General features: G+C 42.0%; 1 protein-coding gene across 2 annotated transcripts in view; it reads right to left on the bottom strand.

Annotated features, from left to right (window-relative positions):
• Positions 1–25,601, bottom strand: part of AGAP2 (ArfGAP with GTPase domain, ankyrin repeat and PH domain 2) — a 292,090-nt gene that overhangs the window by 22,171 nt on the left and 244,318 nt on the right. For both annotated transcript variants that reach the window (XM_082244606.1, XM_082244605.1), the window contains exons 10-11: positions 13,333–13,437; positions 10,552–10,735 (exon numbers count right to left, since the gene is read on the bottom strand). In XM_082244606.1, the coding sequence (XP_082100732.1) occupies positions 10,552–10,735; positions 13,333–13,437 (289 nt within the window). The remainder of the gene's footprint in view (positions 1–10,551; positions 10,736–13,332; positions 13,438–25,601) is intronic.

A 25,601-nucleotide genomic window follows, 5' to 3' on the forward strand; every position in this document is an offset into this window, starting at 1 on the left:
GCCTCCCCACCTCTCAAAGTCCTGGTTTCAATGGAAATCCAAAATTTATTTTTTATTTAACAGGAGGAAAGACAAGACAACTTTATTCCGAGCAGAAAACCATTCCAGTCAATAAGATACTGAATTATTCTATAAGGAGTCTTGGAGTCCAGGATTTAGTGAACTTTAGATTGATTGTCTGAGGGAGTAGCTAAAGCTGAAGGACAAGGGAATTCAGAACCAGATCTTTGAGCAGTTAAAGTGGCTGTAAACTCAAAAAAATATTACTGCCAGCCCCTCTGTTCTACTAAGCCGTCCTACACTGTGTACATGGTTTTATAAAATTGTCCCTGTAAATACCTTATTTCTGAGGGGCAACAGCGGGAGGGGCCAAAATCCCCCACTGATGTCAGCTGGGAGATCACGTGACCGCTGTGCTCTTTGCTCAGCTCCTTCCGCTTTAGCCTTTGGATCGGAGGAGGGGAGTGGCCGGAGGTCATGCGACTGGCCAGAAACTATCTGAAATAAGGTATTTACAGGAACAATTTTATAAAACAATGTACACAGTGTAGGATGGCTTAGTAGAACAGAGGGGCTGGCAGCAATCTTTCATTAACTTTACTGCCAGCTTCTAATAGCGGCAGGAGGGGAGGGGGGCAGAGGAGACTGGTCACACACAGAGGAGCTGACAGGCAGGGGGAGAGGGAGGAGAAAGGAGAGCAGCGAGATAACGGAGACATCTAACCTGACCACAGTAATAATGGGTCAACAGCCATGATTACAGTGTTCAGCACACACAGGAACAGGCAAAATCAACCAGGTTTTTTTTACAGCATAGAGAGGGACAGATTAGACAGCACAAGCACTGCACTGTTTAAACTGCTATAAGGGAACAGGATCTCTCTTTTTTTTGTTTTTAGGGTTACAACCTCTTAAACATAGAAAGTATTCGGTAACTTGAGATGCAGAGGTAGACAAAGTTTGGATCTATCTTTGCAGTGATTACATAAGGAAAGATATAATGTGCCATCTTAGAAAAGTGGTCCACCACTATCCAAATAACCATACAGTCACTAGAAGAAGCAAGGTTTGTAGATGTGGTGTTTTATTTTGTTTATGGTGGAAGTTCTTTTTGCTTACATTTAAATAGATTTTGTATTATTGGTAATTAATAATGTAAACTATTTTTATACATATACCACAGTTGTTCTTTAGGGAACCCTTTTTGGTGGTGAACCCCCTTTGAGCTCCCATCCTTTTCTTTTGTGGTAGAGGTGGCACCAAGGTTCTGTGAGAATAAGTAGAAGAAAAAGAGGGCCTGCAGGTGCATGGGTAGGAGACTTGGTTTTGGCATAAATTGTACAAGCTTTTATATCCTCCTCCTCTACATCCTTTCAGACATTTGGCCACCAATACTGACAGGAAAGACACTTAAAAGTCCTGTGGGTGCCAAGATGTCTGGGGAGGTTGGAGTCAAGAGCCCAATGAAGGAGTTTGGTTCTTAGCTGAAAGTGCTTGGAATAATAAATTCTGGTTTAAAAGGAACTTTATTCCATAAATGAGAATTTTGAACAAAGTGTTGATAACTTTGTATATTTTTGTATAATGTGAAAATTAATAACATTTAAATAAAAAAAAAAAAGAAAGAACCTTGGAATCTTGGGAATCAAAGGCGCTTAAGAGCACATCAACTCTGGAATTGGCATATCCTGGCTTTAAGGTGATCATGAAGTTGAACTGAGAGAAGAACAAGGACCAACAGGCTTCTCTGGGGTTTAGGTGACATGCAGTTTTGTAATACTGTAGGTTTTTAAGGTATTATTTATGTAATACTGTAGGTTTTCTGTGTAAATAGTGATTGACGAAGTAATCCTACTAGGAGATATTGCCACTCCCCAAGGACCAGCTTGACAGCAAGCATTTCCCCCACAAAATAATTCCTTTGAGTTACAGAGAACTTTATTTTAGAGAAAAAAGCACAGTGTTGCCTAGCCCCACTGTGGGAGTGAAAAATAATTGCACTGTCTCCCACAGATAAGGCATTGGCCTTGATGCAGAAGGGTTTTATGCTATTCGTTCTCATTAGGACAGGGCTTGAAAAGAACGCTACCTTCAGGGCATGGAAGGTTTCAACTATGTCAGAAGGTCTGTACTTAGGGTTTGCAATTGCATCTTTCTGTGTGGGAATGGTAATGGGTACAACAAATAGAGAGTAGTTGTTGATAAACTGCCAGAAATGGTTTGTAAATCTAAAAATGTGGTGTATAACTTTGATACCACTGGGCAGGGGCCAGTTAAAGATAGCAGAAACTTTCTCAGGATCCATGGGAAGACTATCCTTGGAGACTATGTAACCTAGGAAAGACACCTGAGGATGTTTAAGGAATCATTTTTTTCATCTTTTCATAGTGCCTTGTTTACCAGAGGCAGTGGAAGACTGATTAGACATGACATCTGTGAGTGGGCAGGTCTGTGTAGAAAATGAATATATCATCCAGGTAGATGATAACACATTTGTATAGGAGCTGTAAGATTTTATCGACAAAGTGCCAGAAAACCGCAGGGGTTTTAAGGGGTGTTACAGAGTCTCCAGAGGTCTCAGGTGAGTAACTGAGTGAAGGATCAATCCAGTGTAGCTGAAGACAGGGGAGGCTCAGGATGAGCATAGAGGTGGATTGTAGTAAACTGAAAAAGATGATGGCCTAATGATGAAGCACAGCAACAGATATCTTAATGGATGTGGTAGAAGAGAACATGGGCCCACGGGAAGGAACAGTACCATCCACAGCAAATATTATAAAGGGTTGAGGGAGTGTGTACTTGTCAAGACACAGTTACACTGGAATTGTCAGACTTTGAAGAGGGATGAGAAGAGTGGTCAAGCATGCTCCCCCTAGCATACTAGATGTTGGAGTTTCTTGGCTGCTGTGGGTATTGCTTAATAAAGTAGGCTGTTTGTCCAAAGTAAATGCAAATACCTTGGGAATTACATCTGGACCTTTCTTTATGGGATAGATGTAAGCAGCAAAGTTACATAGGCCTCCCTCAGGGGTGAGAAGCACAGGGCATGGGCAGTTGAATAGTGTGCTGAAAAGTTAGTGCCAAGCAAGAAGAAAAAGACTTTCACAAGCAAGAATTCCAGAGAGTACTCTGGGAAGAAAATTTCTATCTGTAAAGCCAGGGAGAGAAGATCTTTGAGAATAATGAGCCCCATTGAGATAAACACTAATTGCAGAAGGGTATCAGAGATTGCGTAGAGACACAAGGGTCATTGAGGCACAGGGATGTGCACTTGGAGACACAGGGGCACCAGTGTGGTCACTAGAGGACACATGGAATGAGAGCACACTTAAGGTCACCGGTGTACTGGAGTCATTAGATGACACGTGAACTAGGAATAACACTTGGAGTTACAGGGTACACTGAAGCCACTAGATGACATATGGAGTGAGAGCACCCTTGAAGTTACTGGTACATAGAGTATAGACACAAAAAGAACACAGGAGGAACAGGGATACAGGCAAATAATGTAGCAGGATGGAGCTTGGCAGAAGTGTAGCAACACATTTCAGAAGCATAGTGCTGATCGAGAGAGCGGTTTCCTGATTGGTGGCAGTGCTGACACTCAAGGGGAAACACTGATGTTCAAGCAGATGCACACTGGTGAGGATGCTCAGCACTAGATCACAGAAGAGGTGAGTGTGACATTTGTATAGTTCCAACAAACTCTGCATGAGTTTTTAAATATGTAGCTATTACTACTGTCAGTCCCAGCCTTCATAATAGCCCTTTAGTGTAATTTTCCCGAACAAGTCATACAGACAAAATAGTGTTTCGACTAAAGTTCACTCAGCAAAGTGAAATTTTATAAAGTAAAGTACATTTTTACTTAGCTTAGTAAATAAAGTAGAGCTAGGTTCACATGAATAGTCATTTTGCGATTTTCCCTACTCTTATTATTACACTAGGGTCAATGTGAACAGAAGTCAGTTTCTTAGCATTTAATTGGGTTGTGGATTGCAACCCACACCTGAAAAATTACTGAGGGAACATACAAAGTCTATATACACAATGTCATTGGTGAGAACTGTACCCAGGATCCCAGCTAAAGTTGTCATAAGTTTTGGAAAAAATACAGATCCAATCGATTTTCTTCTAATAACTTTGGAAAAAATATTTTGCTCAATTGGCTGGTAAAATACCAGGCAGATTGCAATCCTAATCAGGTATATTCAGTTGGAAAGGATTGTCTGCTCTTCTTCCTCTTTTTCCTCTGGAATGGGACAGGACCTGAATGCTGCAGAAAAAAGCTGCATAGTGATATGAACACCTTTACTTGCATCACTCCCTTGTCACTGTAGGGCAGTCTGTCTCAAATTTTTAAAACTAGAGAATCACTGGAAGTAACTTTCAGGCCCCAGGGAACCTCTGCCAATAATTACTATATCGACAGCTCACAGTACAATTGCGTGGCAGTCAGTGGGAAGAATGCTCTTTACATTGGTGTTCAATAGGAAGAATGCTCCCTACATTGCTGGTCTTTGGGAAGAATGCTCCCCTTTACAGATAGCTAAAAAGATCTCTAAAGGCAGTGGCTATATATCTGAGATGCAGAAATCCTCATTGTTCAAGGAACCCCTAGCAATCGCTGAAAGAACCCTAGGGTTCCATGGAACCCATGTTGATAAAGGCTGCACTAGGGCATCTTGATGAAGCATTTTAAAGGGAAGCCAGACCACAAAGCAGTTAAATTTACCATGTGCAGGAAAATGAGTATTAAGGATTTCTTTTCATAAAGTTGGAGCTGGGCTGTAACCCAATACTGAAAAAATGTTGTTGATGAAGGGATTGTTTTTGGGTTATACCAATAGATGACTAGCACATTTAGATTAAACACTATGAAAAAGAGGAATAGAAAAGTTTGGTTGCTATAGGTAATACCAGTGTTCTGATGTTCCTCTTGTTAATATTGAGTCTCGATTATATCTGCCATCTGTTTGTATTGTTTGTTTTTTTATATTAAAGATTTTATGCAAACCAAATAAACAAATGAGGTGACAAGTTGATTTTCAGAGGAAGAGAGAACAAAAAATTTTCAGCTGTGAGACAGTTCATTACAATTAAACATAAGCAGCCAAAACAATTAGTGTGGCTGTTTGAAAAGAGATAATTAAAACACGCATTCCAACAGAGATGATAACCTTTCATATGCTTATAATCCAGATGGGGTAATCGTGCTAAAAAACAAAATTAAAAAAATAAGATGTCTAAGAAGCAAGTCAGTCATGTAACTCACTGGAAATGTTCAGCTGCATTTTTACAACAAAATGCTTTTGGAAATACATCAATAATGTGTTAGACGTTCACCTGTATTGTGCTTTATAATTATTTTCTATTGACTACTGTAATTTACTACTCCGCACTTTGCAAAGATTTGTGCACCTATATTAGTGGTAGTCAAACAACAAGAAAGGGGGCTACATATAATATTAGGTATATGTTATGCTACTGCAGACGTAATTATCCAAAGCTGCAAACAGGCCAGAAAGGATGATTAGAGACTGGTAGCAGGCTACAGGTGTGGTTGGAGACTAGGGATGTGCAGCATAAATAACACATAAAAGGAAATAAAGGGCAAACGTATTTAATGCAGACTTTGCATTAAAATACAGGGTCCACTTATAAAATCTGGGCCCCCAACCCCTGTAAAAATCATTGCCTCATAGTGTTTCAAAACTGTATCTGTAAATAAAAAAAAGTTGGATCTTATACTTACCTTTTCACTAGGCATCACTATTCCTCTTAGGAGATCCCTAGGGAATGATAAGTGCCCAAAATTTTGAAGACAACCCAGTTCAGTGCAAAAGCATCTTCTCTAAATGTAGCTCCACCTACAGACGGTCTGAGTTCTTGTTCTGGCAGTACAGACACTATGGTACAGTTTTACAGTTCTGGCAGTGCAGGTACTATAGTGCCATAGGGATTGGGATATCATGCCATTTCACACAGGGATATGATGCAGGGCCACAGTCCAGAAATGCTGATCATCATACTATTTAAGGTCATGCTCTGAGTAAGCAACTAGGTGGTGAAAAAATGCTGACTACTGGCTGATGATGTCTGAAATAACACAAGTACCAGGGGGCCACAGGTTTGACACCAATGATTTATATTGTTGGTTATGAAAATAAGAAAGAATTTGCACATTGCTCCAGTAGGGTTTCTATTATAAACATTTTGGGCACTTTTTTAGGTCAGGCAAACAAGCATCCCCTCTAAAAAATGTGGGCTATAAACCAAAGTGGAAAATTACAACCAGAAATCCATGATCAGGCCTCCCTACATGTCCACCCTGCACACTCCAAGAGTACAGACCAAGTCACTTCTGCAGCATAGAATTCAGACTTGGTATATATCCATAAATAACCTATTTGTTCACTAGGTGGCGGTAAACTCATGTTAATAGCTAGAAAATGGGAATGGTTGAAAACAAGCTTCTAAAACTTCCAGTTGTATGACAGTCCATCAATTTAAAAGCATTCAATCCTCTACCTTAATCAGTGTAACAACTAACATTAAAAAAAGAATCTGGTTGTTTGGGAAAATATATGTCTTTCCTACAATTTTCACACACAAAATAAGGGAAAATAGATCAATGGTAACTGCCAATGCTATTATTTGCCAAAGCAAACCAAGGGAGTCACATGTCAAAAATAGGACCACAGAACAAAGACAATAATGAAATAATAATATAGAAAAAAAATGAAAAACAATTTACTGTAAAATGATTTAAAGAATGAAAACTACAATGTGGTAATACATGAAATAGCTACAGGCACCAATTACAATAACATATGTAAAGGATCCCCGCACACACAATTACACCTGTACAGAAATGGAGAAGCGTGTCATTTGTGTAACATTGTTATTCAGCCATTGGCTCTGTTAGTTGCTATGATAGACAAAAAGTTGCAAAAGTGAGAGAGGCTTGGTTTCCTTCTTTGAGACTACAGGGTATTGTCATTTGAAATTTTAAATTCAAAAATTCAAAAGTCAAATGGAGGAGTGGAAAGAGTGAAGTGCTTGATTTTGCCTCCTAATTCCGCTTTGTAGTTAGGTCAGGTTGTTCTCCCTGGTGTAGAAGCAAGGATTTTGGTATAAGGGAAAAGAAAGGAAGATATGGCTGCACACCACCATCGATCCAACATGGATTTGAAGAAGCACGAGTGAAGTGTGAAACGTGCCACATGTTGGATCGATGGTGGTGTGCAGCCATATCTTCCTTTGTTTGAAAGGATTACCCCAGTTGTACTGTAGGGCTATTTTTCTTTGTGCATCAGTACTGTGCTTCATCTTTGGCTTTTTGAAGTAATAGGCTATTCTCACAGAATATGTTTGATTACCGTATTTCTCTAGCCAACAAATTTCCTTTCTCAATACTAATGTAGATGGGATAATAATTTATTGGGTTTTTTGAGGTCTCAGATCTAAGGCTTTGACCTTCTACCACACAGCCATATGAGTGTTGGGATAGATAGTTATGAGGTTGGTGACTTATATTCCTATACTTTGCAATATCAAGGATGTAAACATTTTGTTTTCTTTACCTGTTATTTAAGATCCTGCTTAAATAATTTGGCCTCATGTACACTGGGTGTCAAAAACATGGCCAAGCGCTATGTGCATTTAGCGCTGGAGAGTTCATTAATTCATTACTTCATCAATAGCTAGAATAAATTAATCACAGGCATAACAGAATGCTCCCTCTCAGGTGGCCCTCGGCTCGCCCTACGATCTTGTTGTGGCCGTCCAATTCCACCTAGCATACCCGCCACTGTAGAGCTTCCCCACCAAGCTCCGGCTCCACTCACATGCGAAATGTGAGTGGAATTGTCATTATGTGTATTATGATGCAATAAACGTTATTATGCGAGGGCGGTCATGCACTAGTGTCTCCTTTCTGTTATCTATAGATTCAAGCATAGTCCGCCACCCAGTGGAAGCAAGGAGGAGCTGCAACAACCTCGCAGTGGGAGTATATACTATAGCAAGCCGTGGAGAGTCTCTTTGATCAGCGCATGAACTGGTGATATATATATTTATGTGTATATTGTTTTGTCATTAGAATAAATTAATATTCTGGCTGATAAAATGAATGAAAGCCCAAATGTCTGATGCCCCTATGCATATTTTTAAAGCTGCTTTTCTCCTGGCAGTACTAAAGTTGTTCAGAAGAGCTGGGCAAATGCCATGTGTACATGAGACCTTTAATTTGAGAGATTTTGTCTGTCAAGCTAGTATTTTTACCTTCCGCAATATCCCTGCTGTATTTATGGCTTCTATAAACATACTTGAGAATTTTAATGCTGGTTATTCAGGCATGCTCCCAGTTTTCCTTGTAAACATGCCTAGAGTTGTGGTCTAAAAAGCAGAAGAGCTCCCCCACGACTGTGCAAGAAGTAGGAGGAACTGGTCCATTTATGCTCTTTGCTGAGCTGATTATCGATTATTGTAGCATTTAGCCTTCACCATTGAACCAGCAATGCAGTGAGAATGTCAGGGCCCCTACACTGTTGCGAATGTAAGGGCCACAAACCAGCATGGAAAACACTACTCCGACCAAAGTTCCATAATAAGGCCCCCATAAATGTCCACACTGCACATGCTATCTTTATTTTAAAGCAGAAATGTACCCATAACAACTTGATAAAAAGTTATCTTTAGCAAGGGACATACATTCCACAATAATAATTATGCTATCAAAATAAGTGTGTGCTGTAAATTGCCTGCAGTATTGTTCCTCTTCCTTCTTGCTGGAGGCTGCCATTTTCTGAAGCCCAGAGCCCCTGGACAGCAGTAAATCAGAAAGCTGAACTAAACAAATCGATGTAACAGTTTTAAAAACCGTTACATTCCTGGAATGCCGAGATTGGGAACTGTCACATTTGCTTGCGTCCTCAACCAAACTGTCAAACCATCAAATGGCTGGTGTCATAACTAATCACATGTGAAGCACCATGGCAGTTGCAGATCCAACAGAAGCAGCTTCCTTGGCTGTAAAGGATAGTATGGTTTAATTCCACTGTCAGCAGATCGGCCTCTGCAAACTCAGCAGTGCCTACAAATGCCTAAAAAGAGAGCAACTGAGCATGTGCAGAGGAGGGTGAGAAACTGTATTATTGGATTTTAAACAGTGTAGGAACTTATTTTGAATGTTTTATATAGCTATTTCTGCAAAAGGGGCCAGCCTGAAGTGATCTAGCAGGACCTAATTTTCTGACTAAAGTTCCACTTTAAGTATTGTTCTTCCCGTATATATCCCGTACATTTCATATTCTATTTAATTTAATTAATAGTATTCAAACTTCTTTTACACAAACTAGCTAATAGTAAGGGTTTAATAGTCTCAAAACGTATGCATTAGACTGATGACAGAATGATGACAAATTGCCTGCTAAAAAAGGTTATTTTCTCCTGGTATACAAGCTTCTAACTTTTATCATGGTTTCACCGTTATTGGTCCAAAGTTATTTTTGGAGAAGCATCAAAAGTTGTAATAGAATTCCATTCACAAGACATGTGTAGCACCCTCCTAGGTTGGTGCTAGGTAGGTGTATATAGTTTTTTGTTTCTCTGCTTAACAGGGAGACAGCTAGGTAAATCTAGGAGCTGTCTGCCTAACAGAGAGCTGTGATTCTTCGATCTGACCTGTCTAGTGTACTCTGCTCATCCTGGCTTGATGTTTCACACTGATCCAATAGCAGTACAGTTTATTGGACAGTGGAAGGAAACCATGCAGAAGGGAGCAGGAGATATCTGTACAACCCTGGCCAATAGGCACGGGAGGAACCCTGGTACATGGCTCCTGGTATTCAGTTGGAGAGTGGAGTCCAGGTGGGGAGGGGGCTGCTGCCTATCCCCAGCACAGACTGCCATGTGGCCTCAGATGGTTGACCTGAGGGCCATAAACAGAGATGCTGAAACCCAGAGACTTTTTTAAGGGCTGACTGAGGGAGGATGTCAATGGATGTCGTCTGGTACCACGGAGGAAGGTGACCTGCCGACAAAGGCCTTATGAGTATAGACTTCCCAAAGGAATCCTAGAGTCTGTTGCTGTTAAAATCCCCCTCTGGGTGCTAGAAAGTCAGTGGGCTGGGTTTAAGCTAAAGGGGATACTGACTAGTGTCCTTAAGATACAGAGTTCACTGAGTCTGCTGCTAACACAAGCAAAGGACTTTTTCCTCCCAAGCAAGTGCTGTATGGTTCAACAGAAGATATGCTATTCAGTCCCACTAAGTGAGGCCAAGTGAGAGTTGTCCTCATCTGCACATAGTTGAATTCAGAGTATCCCACTAAACCCTTCTCCTATCCAAGTTCTCCAAGTAAAACAACAAAACAAATCCCCCTAGACTAGTCATTGAAGACAAGAGCGAAAGCATGTGTGTCCACCTGGTAGCGTGTGAAAATACCCGGTATCTGGCAACAGGATAATCAGAGGGAGACCCAAAATAGATCCATACTCAGCAGTTCCTACGGGGGCAGTGCTACACGTCATTTTTTAGCAATGCTTACTTGTTGTTGGTGGCTTGTTAGTTGGTGTATCAGTCACTGTTGGACTACTAACATCTTTTAATAAGCCGTTTATACTGGCTGATGGGCCGCAAGCAGAGATAGCTCTAGGAGGTCTCTTTCCAGGCACTTTCACTGTTGTCCTCAAAAGGTCCATCTCCTTCCCATGTGTGTTATGCAAATAGTCCTACAAGACAGACAAAATACAAATGTATTTAACAATTTAGTTATTTAATACTGAATAAAAGGTAAAAGCACATGCAGTACATCAGATATCTGTTTTTTTCCCTTTTTATGTCCTATCTAATCAAAGGAAGGCTTCTCTATCTATTTAGCTTATGCCTCTACTAATGACTTTGGTTGTAATTGTCACCCTCCTTATTGTTACCATACTAGTAAAAGCTTTTGATAACATCCTATCATAGCTATGGTCTCTAGTGGTCTATTTTAAAAAGCAAAAGAATGAATAGTTAATAGCAAATGATAGTAAAAAAAAAAAAAAACTAGTCTGTGAGCTACCCACAACAATTAGAAGACATTTCTGCAAATATAATCTCTGAGTGTGACTTGAAAACATGAAATAACATAATTCCTTGAGGAAACAGTCCACCACTGTGTTATAAACACTTTGTGCTCTCAGTATTGTTATACATGCAGCCACCCAATACAGTTTTAAAAACACTCACCTCATGGTGTTGAAACTAATATAATATCAAGGTCACAACAAGCTTATTTTTATCCTCCTAAGACACTCTTTAAGAGGTTACAAATCAGCCAACGAAAAAGGACCTAACCCCAGGTGGACCAGTCCCCTGTAGTGATTAAAGCATTCCCTGTTCCTACAGAAGATACATGCAACAGGAGACTCAGCTTGCTAATAATCCAGGGATGAACTGGGCCCTCTGCTGATGATTTGCACTTGCCATGCCTACCTAGGTGCCTAAACCTTTCCTCCTTTTCCAGAGGCTGACAGCTGAAATGAACCAGTTTCCAAAGGATCATCATGGTATCATCCAGTGCATCAAGCACAGGATCCAGGCTACCTCTCCTGACACAAGAATGACTCAAATTTCTTCTGCGTGGTGAAGACAAAGCAGCACCAAGATGGTATCCAACCGGTGGACCTGCCCAAGGCAAGATCCCATGATGAAGAAAGAACTACCTGTTTTGGAAGACCAGAATGCAGGTGTTCGATCCCCAGTGAGAGATACCCCCTGGATATAGGGAGATGAATCCCTAAAAGCCAACTGAACAAGAGACAGAATGATCACAACTATCTCCATAAAGACAGACACCACTGAGACAGGTGCATTAGACTGTTCAGGAGCTAGTCCTATAACAGCGGTGAAAAGTAGACAATAGGAGGAGGGTTCCCCAACAACCCCTGCTTCTGAAAGGTAGGAAAGAGGGGGAATGATGATGAGAAACCTGTGAAAAAAAACATGCTGTGGACCTTTACAGCAAGAAACGATTGATTACGCTCACCTGCAGGTAACAGGCAGTTTCCAATGCTAAAACATGGCAAAGGCATATCTGGCCAAATCTTGCAAGTGTGGGAGATGTTGCCCAATATGATCTATGATGTCTACACTCTTCACCAGAGGTCATCTGGGTATCCCATAATAGGGTAGTCAGGAAAAGGCACTAGGCCAAAAAAAACAGGAGACAAATCTCTGAGACGTATCAGGTTGACACTAATTTGAAACCCTATTCAGGGGCTTACACAGGATATGGAACAAGGGATCCAGGGGTGTAAGAAAGCAAAGGTAAGCAGGGAAATGCATGGACCTGTACATTAGTTCAGGGAAGAAGGAAAGCAGCAACTAAGGAGTTTCAAGGGATTAGCCTCTGAACCTACATTAAAGGGGCGCTCTCTGCAACTGAATGCTCTAAAGGCAAATTAGCCAAGGACATGCAAGGATTAATAATCAGCCTCCCACTTGTAGAAGAGGGGAAATATCTTTATGCAGAAAATAATTTTAGTTTGTTTTTGACTTATAATTTTGTGGGTTACCTGAGAATCAGGTTATGAAGGTCTGGAAGCACTTGGTGCAGATGTACATAAAGGAAAGAGTGGGACTTAAGGCACTTTTCCACTGCATGGAACCGAAACGGTTCTGCTCGCTTTTGTGCTTTTCCACTGCTGGTACCGCATGGTATGGTGTAGGAACGGTTTGGTACGGTACGGCGGCGCTTTTCCACTGCATGGAACCGAACGGTACGGCTCTCAAAAACAGTACCACCTCGATTGTGGTTCCAAGAGGTACCATACCTGGTACCATATCCCACAATCCTTTGCATGCAGTCACTACTAGCCACTGATTGGTCAGAGAATCCCCCCCACCCCGTTGTTATCCCACCCACTTAACTTTAGTCCTACTTTAGTGGAAAAGCAAACCATACCGTACCAAACCGTTCCAACATCGTACCATGCGGTACCAGCAGTGGAAAAGCAAACCAGGCCAAGCAGGGCCGAGTAGAGCCGAGCCGGTACTTGCAGTGAAAAAGTGCCATTAGTCAACCTTTCCTTAGACCCCTTACGTTGAGGCAGTTGTATGATCTGGCCTCCCAATATAAACATTTTCACATTACAGTAAACAGGGATCACAGTGCCTGAAATATTTAATGTACACTTTCCAAAAGCAACAGCTGCTATTTTTGTTATTTTATCTTTGATTTGTATTTTGCCCGTTTTGTTTTTTAATAAAGGACCCACACTTATTTATCCCTTTCAAAAAATATTGTGTGCTACAGAAAGAAAGAATGATTTCTCAATATACTCACATTTATACTTGGATGATAGAGCAATACTCCATTACTTGTCAATGTAACATACTTCTTCTTCCACTCCTTGTTCAGAGAATTGCCACTGCGTTTCATTAAAAAGCTCTGCAATGTAAGAAGTAGAAGATGTTTTAAAGCCATCACTGTTTACTGTTCAGAATCACTGTAAGAAGCTCACAGTGTACAATTAAGTTAGAGAAGACTTTAGATTTTCATTTCAGGAGACCATCTTGTATAATTTGGGGTGATAAATGTAAATGCTGCATTTCAAGATATACAGAATAGTAAACTAACTCTTGGAAGAAAATACAACCATAAAGCAAAAAAAAAAATTTTAAACTAGGTGGTGGTGGTGGTGAGATCAGAGGAAGATATACCTGGCAGTGAGAGAAGGTCAGAGGGTATTACTTTGGGCAATATTGGTAGTGTAACTATAATACCTAAGACCAATGTGTGTAGGCTGGCATAAAGCTATTGCAGCCTCAGAAAAAAACAAGGAGAAAATATATGCAATAAAATTAGAAGGCATATTCACAAATGCTAGAAGTTTGGATAATAAAATGGAAGAACAGGAACTGAGTGCTGATACATGAGAAGGATTTCGTCTTTGTGGGAGTAGCAGAAACCTAGTTTGACAGCTCAAATGCATAGCTTGTGACTGTCCAGGGTTATCACTATATCGAAGGGACATCAAGGGTAAAAGAAAACAAAAAAAGAATGCTTTGCTAGTGAATACAAGGGGTAACATTATTATTATTAATATTATTATAATGGATTTACATAGCACCAACAGTTTACGCAGCACTTTACAATATAAAAAGGGAGACAGTACAGTTACAATACAATAAAATACAAGAGGGTTAAGAGGGCCCTGCTCATAAGAGCTTACAATCTAATAGGGTGGGGCAAATGGTGCAAAAGGTTATAACTGTGGGGGATGAGCTGATGAAAGTGATAAAAGATTAGTTGCAGGTGTGATAGGGTTCCCTGAAGAGATGAGTCTTCAGGGATCGCCTAAAGGCAGCCAGAGTAGAAGATAGCCAGACAGATTGAGATAGAGAGTCCCAAAGGATGGGAGAGGCTCTGGCGAAGTCCTGGTGCCAGTGAAATCATTAAAGTGATTGCAAACTCTCTTTTAAAAAAAAGAAAAATTCTAATAATAACAAACATGTGATACTTACCTCCTCTGTGCAGTTAGTTTTGCACAGGGCAGCCTGGACCCACCTCTTCTCAGGTCCCTCTTTGCTGCTCCTAGCCCCTTCCTCCTAATGAGTGCCCCCACAGCAAGTAGCTTGCTATGGGGGCAGCCAAGCTGCAGCTCCGTGTGTCCATTCAGACACAGAGCTGTGATTCGGCCGTGCTCCCGTTCCCTCTCTCTCTCTCCTGATTGGCTAACTGACTTTGATTGACAGCCGTGAGAGCCAATGGCGCTGCAGCTGTGTCTCAGACAATCAGGAGGGAGAGTCCCTGGCGGCCGAGGGACTCGTGGACATCGCTGGCCAGAGATGGGGCTCAGGTAAGTATTAAGGAGTGCCGGGAAGGTTTCTTCACACAGAAGGCTTTTTATTTTAATGCATAAAATGCATTAAGATAGAAAAACCTATTGACTTTACAACTCCTTTAAAGGTTGTGGCTATGATCATAGTACTGATACTTATCACAGAGTACAGAGTAACACCTTTAGTATAACATCTATGCATTTTCACACATAGCAGTTAACACATTGTAACCATGTATTAGTTTAGAAAGTGTTAATTCTTACACATATTTCTCATTTAAACTAAAGTTGTGTGTTTACCAGTGACAGTTATTTCTATTGGGTGACTGCCATTTAGGGTCACAGAAGGTAAACATTCAATATCAATCTGAATATTGCCATGCTGCATTATGAATATACTAAGAAGCCCTAAATCCTACAGCATTAGGTGTTAAATAAATGCAAAAAAGCATTTTTAAGCTCCAAGATATCTAAAGCTGACCCTACATGGATCAAAATTTGGCAGGTTCAGCAGGGACTGATCTATCGATTTACTTGTGTATAACCAGCCTGTTAGAAAATTTCCTCTTGATTAGCACTGCTGGCTATAGCTGGTGGTTGATGAGTGTATTCTAAAGGCGGGTAAATCTCACCACTGGCAGAATACAATGACTCAGTGTCAGAGGGATTTCCTTATTCGCACCTTGTGGTTGAATGAAAAAAAAAAAAAAAAAAGACTTGTGTATGGCCAGCAGAGGGCTGAGATCTTACCAGATAGAGATCTTGCAGCTGTAGCTCCTGTGGCTAACCAACAACAGGATTCTGGGTTTAATACTTCAACAAAATGGTGGCCATCTGCACAACACTCCCTGTTGCATGAATATGAATAAGCTGAATAAAAGATAGCTTCAGCTCTTGCACTCCACCTGTAGAAAACTTCTTAGATGCGTTTTGCCCTTTTTGGGGCTTAATCATAGCGGTTCCTAAGATTTCCCACTTGCCGACCGCCCGCCGCAGATATGCTGCGGCAGGCTGGCTCGGCTGCCCGAACCGCCGTACCTGTATGGCAGTTCGCGGGAGCGCTCTTGGAGGTGCGCGTGCGCCGCCCCCATTAGGCAGCAGGGAAGCTGCCGGGCACCCAAGATCGCTCCCCGTGGAGAAAGAATGACGGACTGCTGTTGTAAACACAGCACACCGTTGTTATCTCTGAAATGAACACAGAGCGCCTGTGATCCTCCTATTTAGGATCACAGGTATCTTTGTTGATTCCACAAGTCCCTACCCATACAGTTAGAAAACACTCCCCTAGGCTCACACTTAACACTTTGTTTGCCCCTGGGTTAACCCCTTCCCTGCCAGTGTCATTATTACAATAACAGTGCATATTTTTAGCACCGATTATTGTAGTAATGTCACTGGTCCCCCCAAAAGTGTCAAAAATGTCAGTTAAGGGTCCAATCTGTGCTCCGCAATGTCGCAGTGTCGCAATGTTGCAGTCCCGCTAAAAATTGCAGATCGCTGGCATTACTAGTAAAAAATAAATAAATAAAAATGACAAATCTTTTCCCTAATTTGTAGACGCAATCACTTTTGCGCAATCCAATCAAAATACGCTTATTGAGATTTTTTTTACCAAAAATATGTAGCAAAATACAAATTGACCTAAGAGGATGAAAAAAATAGATTTTTACATTTTTTATTTTGGGAATGTTATAGAGCAGAAAGTGAAAAAAAATATATATATTTTTTTCAGAATTGTCGCTCTTTTTTTGTTTACAATGCAATAAATAAAAATCACATAGGTAATCAAATACCACCATGTCGCATTACCGCGCAATTGTCAGTTAAAGTAACACGGTGCCGAATCGCAAAAAATGGCCTGGTCATTAAAGGGACAAAACCTTCCGATCCTTAAGTGGTTAAAGTAATTTTAATGTCTCATTTAAAAAAAAAAAAAAACAAACATGTTATACTTACCTTCTCTGTGCAGTTGGTTTTGCACAGGGTAGCCTGGATCATCCTCCTCTTCTCGGGTCCCTCATTGCTGCTACTAGCCCCCCCCCCCACCTGTCAAGTGCCCCCACAGCAAGCAGCTTGCTATGGGGGCACCCGAGCCAAGCTGCAGCTCTGTGTGTCCTTTCAGACACGGAGCTGCCCTTTGGCCCCCGCTCTCTCTCTCTCCTGATTGGCTAACTGACTTTGATTGACAGCCATGGGAGCCAATGACGTAGGAGGGAGAGTCTGAGGGACTGGCTGGCATAACTGGAAAGAGAGGTACCTCAGGTATGTATTTGGGGGTGCTAGGGAGGCTGCTACACCCAGGTTTTTTATCTTAATGCAAAGAATGCATTAAGATAAAAAAAACCTTCTGACTTTACAACTCCTTTAAGCCCAGAAAAGGACAAAACAAGTCCAAGGAGTTCTCTACAGGTAGAGATCATGAGCATGAGCTGAAGTTATGTTTTACTCAGTTTATTCACATTCAAGCAACAGGAAGTAGGTATCTGTGGGCAGAAGGACACTATTTTATTGAAGTCTACTGGAGCCTGGCAAACCGATCCTGTCTGTCTTGCATCAGTCTATTCACATGCTGATCCATCTGACACAGGGTTTTGGGGGGAATTCGAGCAGTACTATTTTCTTTGTTCTGGGTTTAAAACTGTTATGCTAATTTAGGAGCCAGAAGGGCACAAGCTCATTATCTAATGCGGAATGCCCCAGGTCCCAACCCTATGACCATTAGCATGTTTTTAAATTCAAGGTTCCAGCACTGCAGCTACTGACAGACCTCAGATACCATGGCAAGCTTGCAGCTCAGAGCTGAGAAGCTCCTTCTTGGCTCTGATGTATCACATTACATGGTTGAGGGAAGAACTTTCCCTCACTCTGAACTGCCACAGTAAAGTTTGCAAGACTGAGACGGGGGGGGGGGGGTATTTTGAGAGAAGAGGATGGATGCATACTGCAGGGATTGGAGGTGCAGAGCTGTGCACTTTGGGGGGGGGGGGGTTAGCTCCCTTCCCACCAAGCCTCTTCAAGACAGGAAGATCTGCTTCCAGACCTTCCCGCCAAGCCTCTTCATGACAAGAAGATCTACTTCCGAACCCCCAGAAGTAAATCTTCTTGTCATGAAGAGGCTTGGCCGGAAGGGAGCTAACTCGGTCTTAAAGTACCGCATGAGTCGTTACATCCTTAATATTGAAGACCTGCCAGTGGTGAGATCGAAGAGTGACATCATTGATTGATGCTAGTCTCTCACCAAACTGCGATGAGTGTTGAATTCAGAGTGAGCTGGACTCACTTGCGGTGATTTGAGTTCTTCAAGTGCTGATCACAGTTGAGCCTTGCTCCATGGATATCACTCTCACTGAATTATCTGACTTCTCACATGTAGTGGACTTTCATTAATTGTTGATTTGAGTGACAATTTGTAAATGCGATCACTTTTTTTATACCACCCATTTACTGTATATGCATGCAGAAAGGGTTTGCCTACTATGAGATTCTCTTTTATTTTTATGTTACATAGTAGTTGAGGTTGAATAAAGACAATAGTCCATCCAGTTCAACCTGTGTAGGTGTGTGTGGCCGTATTCATTTCCCATACCCCTGAATGTTTTGATTCTTGAGATGTATGTCCAAGAGTATTTTAAAAGCAGCCATACTCCCCGCAGTTACTACCATTTGTGGAAGCGAGTTCCACAATCTTATTGCACTTACTATAAAAAACCTGTTGCATAGCCTGAGGTTAAATCACTTTTCCTCTAATCGCATTGTATGGCCTCATGTCCTCTTGCACTTCTTGCGACTGAATTGTTTTTTTTCTATGCTGAGATCACCGTTGAGGTATTTGTAAATCGCTATCATGTCCCCTCTTAGGCGTCTCTTCTCTAGAAAGAATAAATCGAGTGCTTGCAAACGCTCCTCATAATTTTGGTCCTCCAATCCCCTAATAAGCTTAGTTGCCCTTCTTAGGACTCTTTCCAGTTCCAGCACATGCTTTCTGAGGATTGGCGACCAGAACTGAACAGAATACTCCAGGTGTGGTCAGACCAGAGTTTTATAAAGTGGTAGGTAACATATGTTGTGCATATGTTAGAGCGCTGCTTATGTTGTTTAGAATTTTCTGTTACCGTATATATACTAATGAAAATGTTTTGACATAGAGTATCTGTTTGATAAGTAAAACAATTGTTGATCCTGGGAGAAATCTAGAGGTGTCCCATATCCTGTGCAATTTGCAGGCTTATCTCAAGCAGACCAATCAACCCTTCCAATTCTACTTTGTGAACTCCAGAACGCCTTCCACCTGAAATAATGCAGATGAGGAGAGGGAAGTGGTTCAGCAAAATGTATCTAGGCAGGGCTGACACAATTCTTAATTTCAGTGCAGTAAATACACTGTGTTGTCAATCCAGAACAAGAAATTAGGAGCCGAGTGTATTTCTGCCAGGATTAGCAGGCATTTGTCTGTACTTGAAGCATTCATAAAGCAACAAAACTTTGCAAAATGTGCACGTATTATAGAGTTGTACTGCATATGTTGCCCAGACATACACTTTAAAATGTTTCTAGAAATCTAAACTACAAAGCAGAGAACTGTGCAAATTAGAGGCTGAGCTGCGACAGGCACCCCCACATCCCATCAGCTGACTGTCCAAGACCTTACTTGATTTCTAAAATTTTCTGTATACTTTTCAATATACAGTGCCCTTTCCTTGACATCAATTACATCTCTCACCCCTTTTCCGCAGCTCAGTAGAAGGTACCTGAGCATTGCTGTCCTATCCTCAATACCTTGCAGCTTGCTTTGTGGAAGGATTCAATCGGAATGTGTGTGGGTTCTCTTTGCGGCAGTTCTTCCCACAAGAATCTGCAGGTAGCTGCTCCATGAAAGAATTCAATACAGCTCTCCACTGTGTCCTAGTATACGCCTTCCATTTAAAATGCTTTGCATAAGGCAACTGTAACAATTAAGGTGTTCGCTCTAGAGCGGCTGTGTGGGTGTTTGTCATTTACTGCTACACTGTGCTGCCAGTAGTGAGTTAGCTAATCAAATGCTAACAAATTAGTATGTGCCATGAGGGACATTAATCTATACACAGCAGGCATACATTACCCTTGTTATACTGCATTGCCCCTATAAAGCTTATGTTATACTACTGTGTAGCCCCCATAGAATGCAGAACTAGAAACACAGTGCAAATGCAGTAAGTGCTTCATTTCAGAAAACCAAAACTAGAGTTATTAGTGGTTTTGAATAAATACAGAGTTATTAGTAATATATATTTTTACATGGGCATTAGGGAAAATAATATAATATGAGTGTAAAGCGAAAAACATATTCCTTTTGTAAATAATCTGACTCTTCAAAGACCTGTCATTTACCCTTTTCAACATTTAGTGGAACCTGGAGTTCAAAATCTAACATCATTACCAGTTTAAAGTTATACAACTGTAGTGGTGTGCCCCTTTATCCAGATGCAGGTGCAAGTCCCTTTAACTCGATTCCCCACAATCCTCTGGGCTCCCAGCATCCCCTGAGTTCCAGGACACGCCCAGGGAGTATAAATTCCAGCTCCGCCCAGCTTCCTGTGCTCAGAGAGATCCTGCCTGATGGGACAGCAGTGACTGGGCAAGTGAGCTGTCCCCAGGTGCTGGGTCCTCATTCGATCGGTCTGGTGTGTGGGCCACCAGCAGTGAGCACAAGAGCATGCAGCATCTATCCAAGCCCCAGTCACTGGAGAGGACTCTGTTACACAGTGGCGGTTCTGCATTAAATTGCTCCCCGGGCGAGACTCCCTCCCGGCGCCCCCCCCCCCAAAAAAAAATAACATGACAAAACTTCACATCTTGGCGCATATTTTTGGCGCTGCCTGAGAAATGTGTGGAACTTGACTAAAACCAGTGACTGGTGTAGAGGAGATTTTTGGCGCTGCCTGAGAAATGTGTGGAACTTGACTCAAGTTCCACACATTTCTCAGGCAGTGCCAAAAATCTCCTCTACACCAGACCAGTCACTGGTTTTAGTCAAGTTCAACCTTCCACATTTCTCAGGCAGCGCCAACTACCTCATTTCTTTTTCTATTTAGCAACTTACCTGGCTGCAACCAAATGCAAGTATGTGTAGTGAGTGACTACTACAGTCTACAGCAGGGCCGGACTGGGTATGAAAACCAGCCCTGGAAAAAATTACATACCAGCGCCATAGCATTGCGTTGTCATACCAGCACAACGTCATCAAGTATTCATATATGAAACATAATTTAACCACTTCTGGACTGGCCCTTTTTCCGACACGTTGTTTACAATTTCAAATCTTTTTTTTTTTTTGGCTGCAAAATTACCCCCAAACATTATAGATTTTCTTTTAGCAGAGACCCTAAAGAATAAAATGGAGATTTTTGCAATATTTATCACACCGAATTTGTGCAGAGGTCTCACAAACGCAATTTTTTTGGAAAAAAATTCACTTTTTTAAATTAAAAAATAAGAAAACAGTAAAGTTAGCCTAATTATTTTCCATAATGTGAAAGATAATGTTACGCCAAGTAAATAGATTCCCAACATTTCATGCTTCAAAATTGTACATGCTCGTGGAATGGCAACAAACATTGGTACCTAAAAATCCCCATTGGCAACACAAAATTTCTAAAAGGTTACCAGTTTAAAGTTACATTTCCCCCTGATACAATGCTGCCCCCTCCCCCTAACACAATGCTGTTCCCCCGCTTATACAATGCCGATCCCCCCCACCCTAATACAATGTTGACCCCCCCCAGCCCCCTCCTCCTAATTAATACAATGATGACCCCCCTCCCCATAGTAAAATGCTGTTCCCCCTAATACAATGCTTATCCCCCCTCTCCCTAAATTTGGGGCGGGGGAATCAGCATTGTATTAGGGGGAGGGAGCCAGCAGGAACAGCGTTGTATTAGGGGGAGGGGGGTGGATCAGCATTGTATTAGGGGCCCTGATACAAGGCTAATCCCCCCATCCCCCTAATACAATGCTGACCCCCCCTAATAAAATGCTGAACCCTGCTCCCTCCCCCTAATACAATGCTGATCCCCCCTCCCCCTAAATTTAGGGGGGTCAGCATTGTATTAGGGGGAAGGGGGAACAGCATTGTATTAGGAGGAGGGCGGGCGGATCAGCATTGTATTATGGGCCCTAATACAATGCTGACTCCCCCCCCCCAAGCCAGTTTACTCTTACCTGGCTGAACAGGGCAACTTAGGTCAGGGAGGATGGTGTCAGGGAGGGTGGTGTCAGGGAGTATGGTGCCGGGGAGGATGGTGTCAGGAAGGGTGGCGTCAGGGAGGGTGGTGTCAGGAAGGATGGTGCCTGGGAGGATGGTGCCGGGGAGGATGGTGTCAGGAAGGGTGGCGTCAGGGAGGGTGGTGTCGGGGAGGATGGTGTCGGGGAGGATGGTGTCAGGAAGGATGGTGTCATGGAGGATGGTGTCAGGGAGGATGGTGTCAGGGAGGATGGTGTCAGGAAGGATGGTGTCAGGGAGGATGGTGTCAGGGAGGATGGTGTCAGGGAGGATGGTGTCAGGGAGTATGGTGTCAGGAAGGATGGTGTCATGGAGGATGGTGTCATGGAGGATGGTGTCATGGAGGATGGTGTCATGGAGGATGGTGTCAGGGAGGATGGTTGTTACTGCCTGGTATTTGTAGTGATCACAGATCAGATAGAGGGCTGAACCAGTCCGTTGCCTAATCCGCACCAAGGAACACGCAGACACGTTATAAGAGAAGACGAATCTCTACAGTCCAGTCAGTGACTCAGAAATGTGACGACATGTGGCTTGAATCACCCCTTTGGAATAAACCGTTCCTTCAAAAACTTCAAGCATTGGAAAATGTATCATTAGAGCTTCAGCAAACAAAGGAGCTGAGTAAGAAATGTGGTGATTTCTCAGTTCAGGCTGAAAACCTAGTGGAGAAAACTAAGGCTGTTGGTGAAAACGTGAAGCAAATGAATAAGTGCCTTTCAGGGAGTGTTTCCAAAATGGAACTGGTGAAAGACGGGTGGCAGAAGTTTGATCGTGATCTTGAGATGCATTCCATGTGGAATTCAGATAGAGAAAAAGAACTAGGTGACCTTGAGCGGTCAAATAGTTCAGCAGAAAGTGCATTGAAGAAACCTGTAAAAGAATGTGTTGCAGTTCCATGCTTCTTCACTGATGCAGAGAGGAGGTCTATAATGGATACCACCCAGATCGCTGGGTTCAACTGTGTTGTTGCCTTTGACCCCTATGTTGGTGGAAGGAAAGTTGATGATGTTCTGGTTGGCTACTTCTGTGAAGAGTTTGGCAAGAAATATAAACTGAATATCAAATCAAATAGTAGGCCTTTACTGCGACTCGCTCAGGAGGGCGAAAAGTTTAAGAAGTTGATGAGTGCAAATGCTTCAGATCTGCCTATGAATATGAAATGTTTGAATGATATTGATATCTCTGGGAAAAGGAACAGGGGTCACTTTGAAGAAATGTGTGACAGCCTGTTGTCTCAATTGGAAAATCCTCTGCACAGCATCTTAGAGCAAGCAAAGCTCAAGAAGGAAGATCATTCCCTTTTACAACAAAAAGTCAATGATTGTGTACAGCTGTATGGAGAGGCAACTCAAGTCACAGAGGGATGTCAAGAGTCCCTACTTGGAACAAAGCTTAGTGAAGCAAAGGTTCTCAAAGTTTTGTGGAAAACATTTATGGATTGCAGAGAAAGGCGTCTTAAGAATGTTGAAGACATTAAGACTAGCCCAATTGAGTTGCCTATGGATCACGGTCCTCCGTGGTGGATTGGACAGACGGTTATGAGGGACAAGCTGTCTGACATTTATGAGAAAGCTGTCAATGAAGATGACAGAAACGAGAAGGAGCGAAATGATGCCAAAAATGCAGTTGAAGAATGTGTATATGAGATGAGAGACAAACTGTGTGGCATTTATGAGAAATCCGTCAATGAAGATGACAAAACAGTTTCATCCGGAAGCTTGAGGATAATAGGAGGCTTATCAGTGAGTCAGCAGTGCTTGACACATGCGTGCCTGGAAATCTGTGTCCCAACCCTAGGGTTGAAACAAGAGGGGGGGGTATGTAACAGGAAGTCAGCTAAATCTGGGAATGTAGTCACAGGAAGGAGATACATTTCCACCTGATTTAGAAAGTCCATTAATTAATTTAGGGTGTTGGCTACAGAGCTAGCCAGCAGGAAGTTGAAAGGCCTTCACCTGTTCAGAATGAGGGAGTTAAGGCTCTATAATTTGTTCAGAGAAATTCCTATTGTTTGCTGCCTCCAGAAGCTGCATCCTGAAGCCATGTGGGCTGGGAGCAGGAGGACAGTCAGCGTGTGCCTCCCGACAGGATGTGTGGGCCTGGGAGAAGACCCCCCGGAGTGATGTGTGCCCGGGACGGTAACCAAGGGTGAATACGTCTCAAAGGTGAGAAGACGAACTGTTGATGTGAAAGAAACAAAGGACTGTGTTGCCCTGTGAAGCTATTATAAAAGGACTATTGAGTGTCCGCTGTAGGACAAGGAAGTCTGCCCGACGGTAGGTTGGAGACAGACACTTAGGCAGGTTCCAGTTGTGAGAAGGTAGCCGCCCACAGAGGCAAGGATTTATTTTCTGTTTTATTTTATTTTGGATGTTTTGCTGCATACAGCCTGGTGAAGAAAACACCATTTAATAAACCACACTGTTTGTTTGCAAGCACTTGTCGGCTACCTCTCTGGGAAAACGCACCCCCCAAGGGGTCATCCACACCCGCCACCGAGCTAATCCCTTACACTATGTACAGCCTTATTAAATCCCCAAGCATATCATTTAAAGGATTTGTGTATTTTCGATGTTCCCCTTGAAGCCACATGAAAAGGCTCTCTCCCTGTTGCATGGTGCTTTTTAACCACTTAAGGACCAGAAGGTTTTACCCCCTTAAAGACCAGGCCATTTTTTGCAACTTAGCACTGCGTGAATTTAACTGGTAATTGCCCACTCATGCAATGCTGTACCAAAACAACATTTTTTCCCCACAAATAGAGCTTTCTTTTGGTGTTATTTGATCACCTCTGTGGTTTTTATTTTTTGAGGAAAAAATGAATTTTTCTACCTTTTCCTATAAAAAATATCCAATAAACTCAATTTTTGTCATACATTTAGGCCAAAATGTATTTAGCTATATGTCTTTGATAAAAAAATCTCAATAAGCGAATATTTATTGGTTTACGCAAAAGTTATAGCGTCTACAATCTATGGTGTAAATACTGGAATTTACGCAGCTCTTACTTTCTGACTGCCTATAGCAAATCTTGAATTGCTAAAATGGCAGGGCAGCACAACCCCCCCCCCCCCAATTACCCTATTTTGGAAAGTAGACACCCCAATTAATTTTCTGATATGCATGTTGAGCCCATTGAGTAGTTCATTTTTTGTCACAGGTGTTTGAAAAATGACAAAAAAATATATATATATTTTTTGTTTTACACAAAGTTGTCAATGAAATTATATATTGCTCACGCATGCCATGGGTATATGTGGAATGACACCCCAAAATACATTATGCTGCTTCTCCTGAGTACAGCGATACCACATGTGTGAGACGTTTTGGCAGTCTATCCACGTACAGGACCCCGAAAACCAATCACTGCCTTTTAGACTTTCTAAGGGCGTAAATAGTTGATTTTACTCCTCAATACCTATCACAGTTTCGGAGGCTCTGAAATGCCAAGGCAGCACAAAATCCCCCCAAATTACCCCTTTCCAGAAAATTGACACCCTAAGCTATTTG

Source organism: Pelophylax lessonae, assembly GCF_965119305.1.
Source record: "Pelophylax lessonae genome assembly, chromosome: 2".
Lineage (NCBI taxonomy): Eukaryota > Metazoa > Chordata > Amphibia > Anura > Ranidae > Pelophylax > Pelophylax lessonae.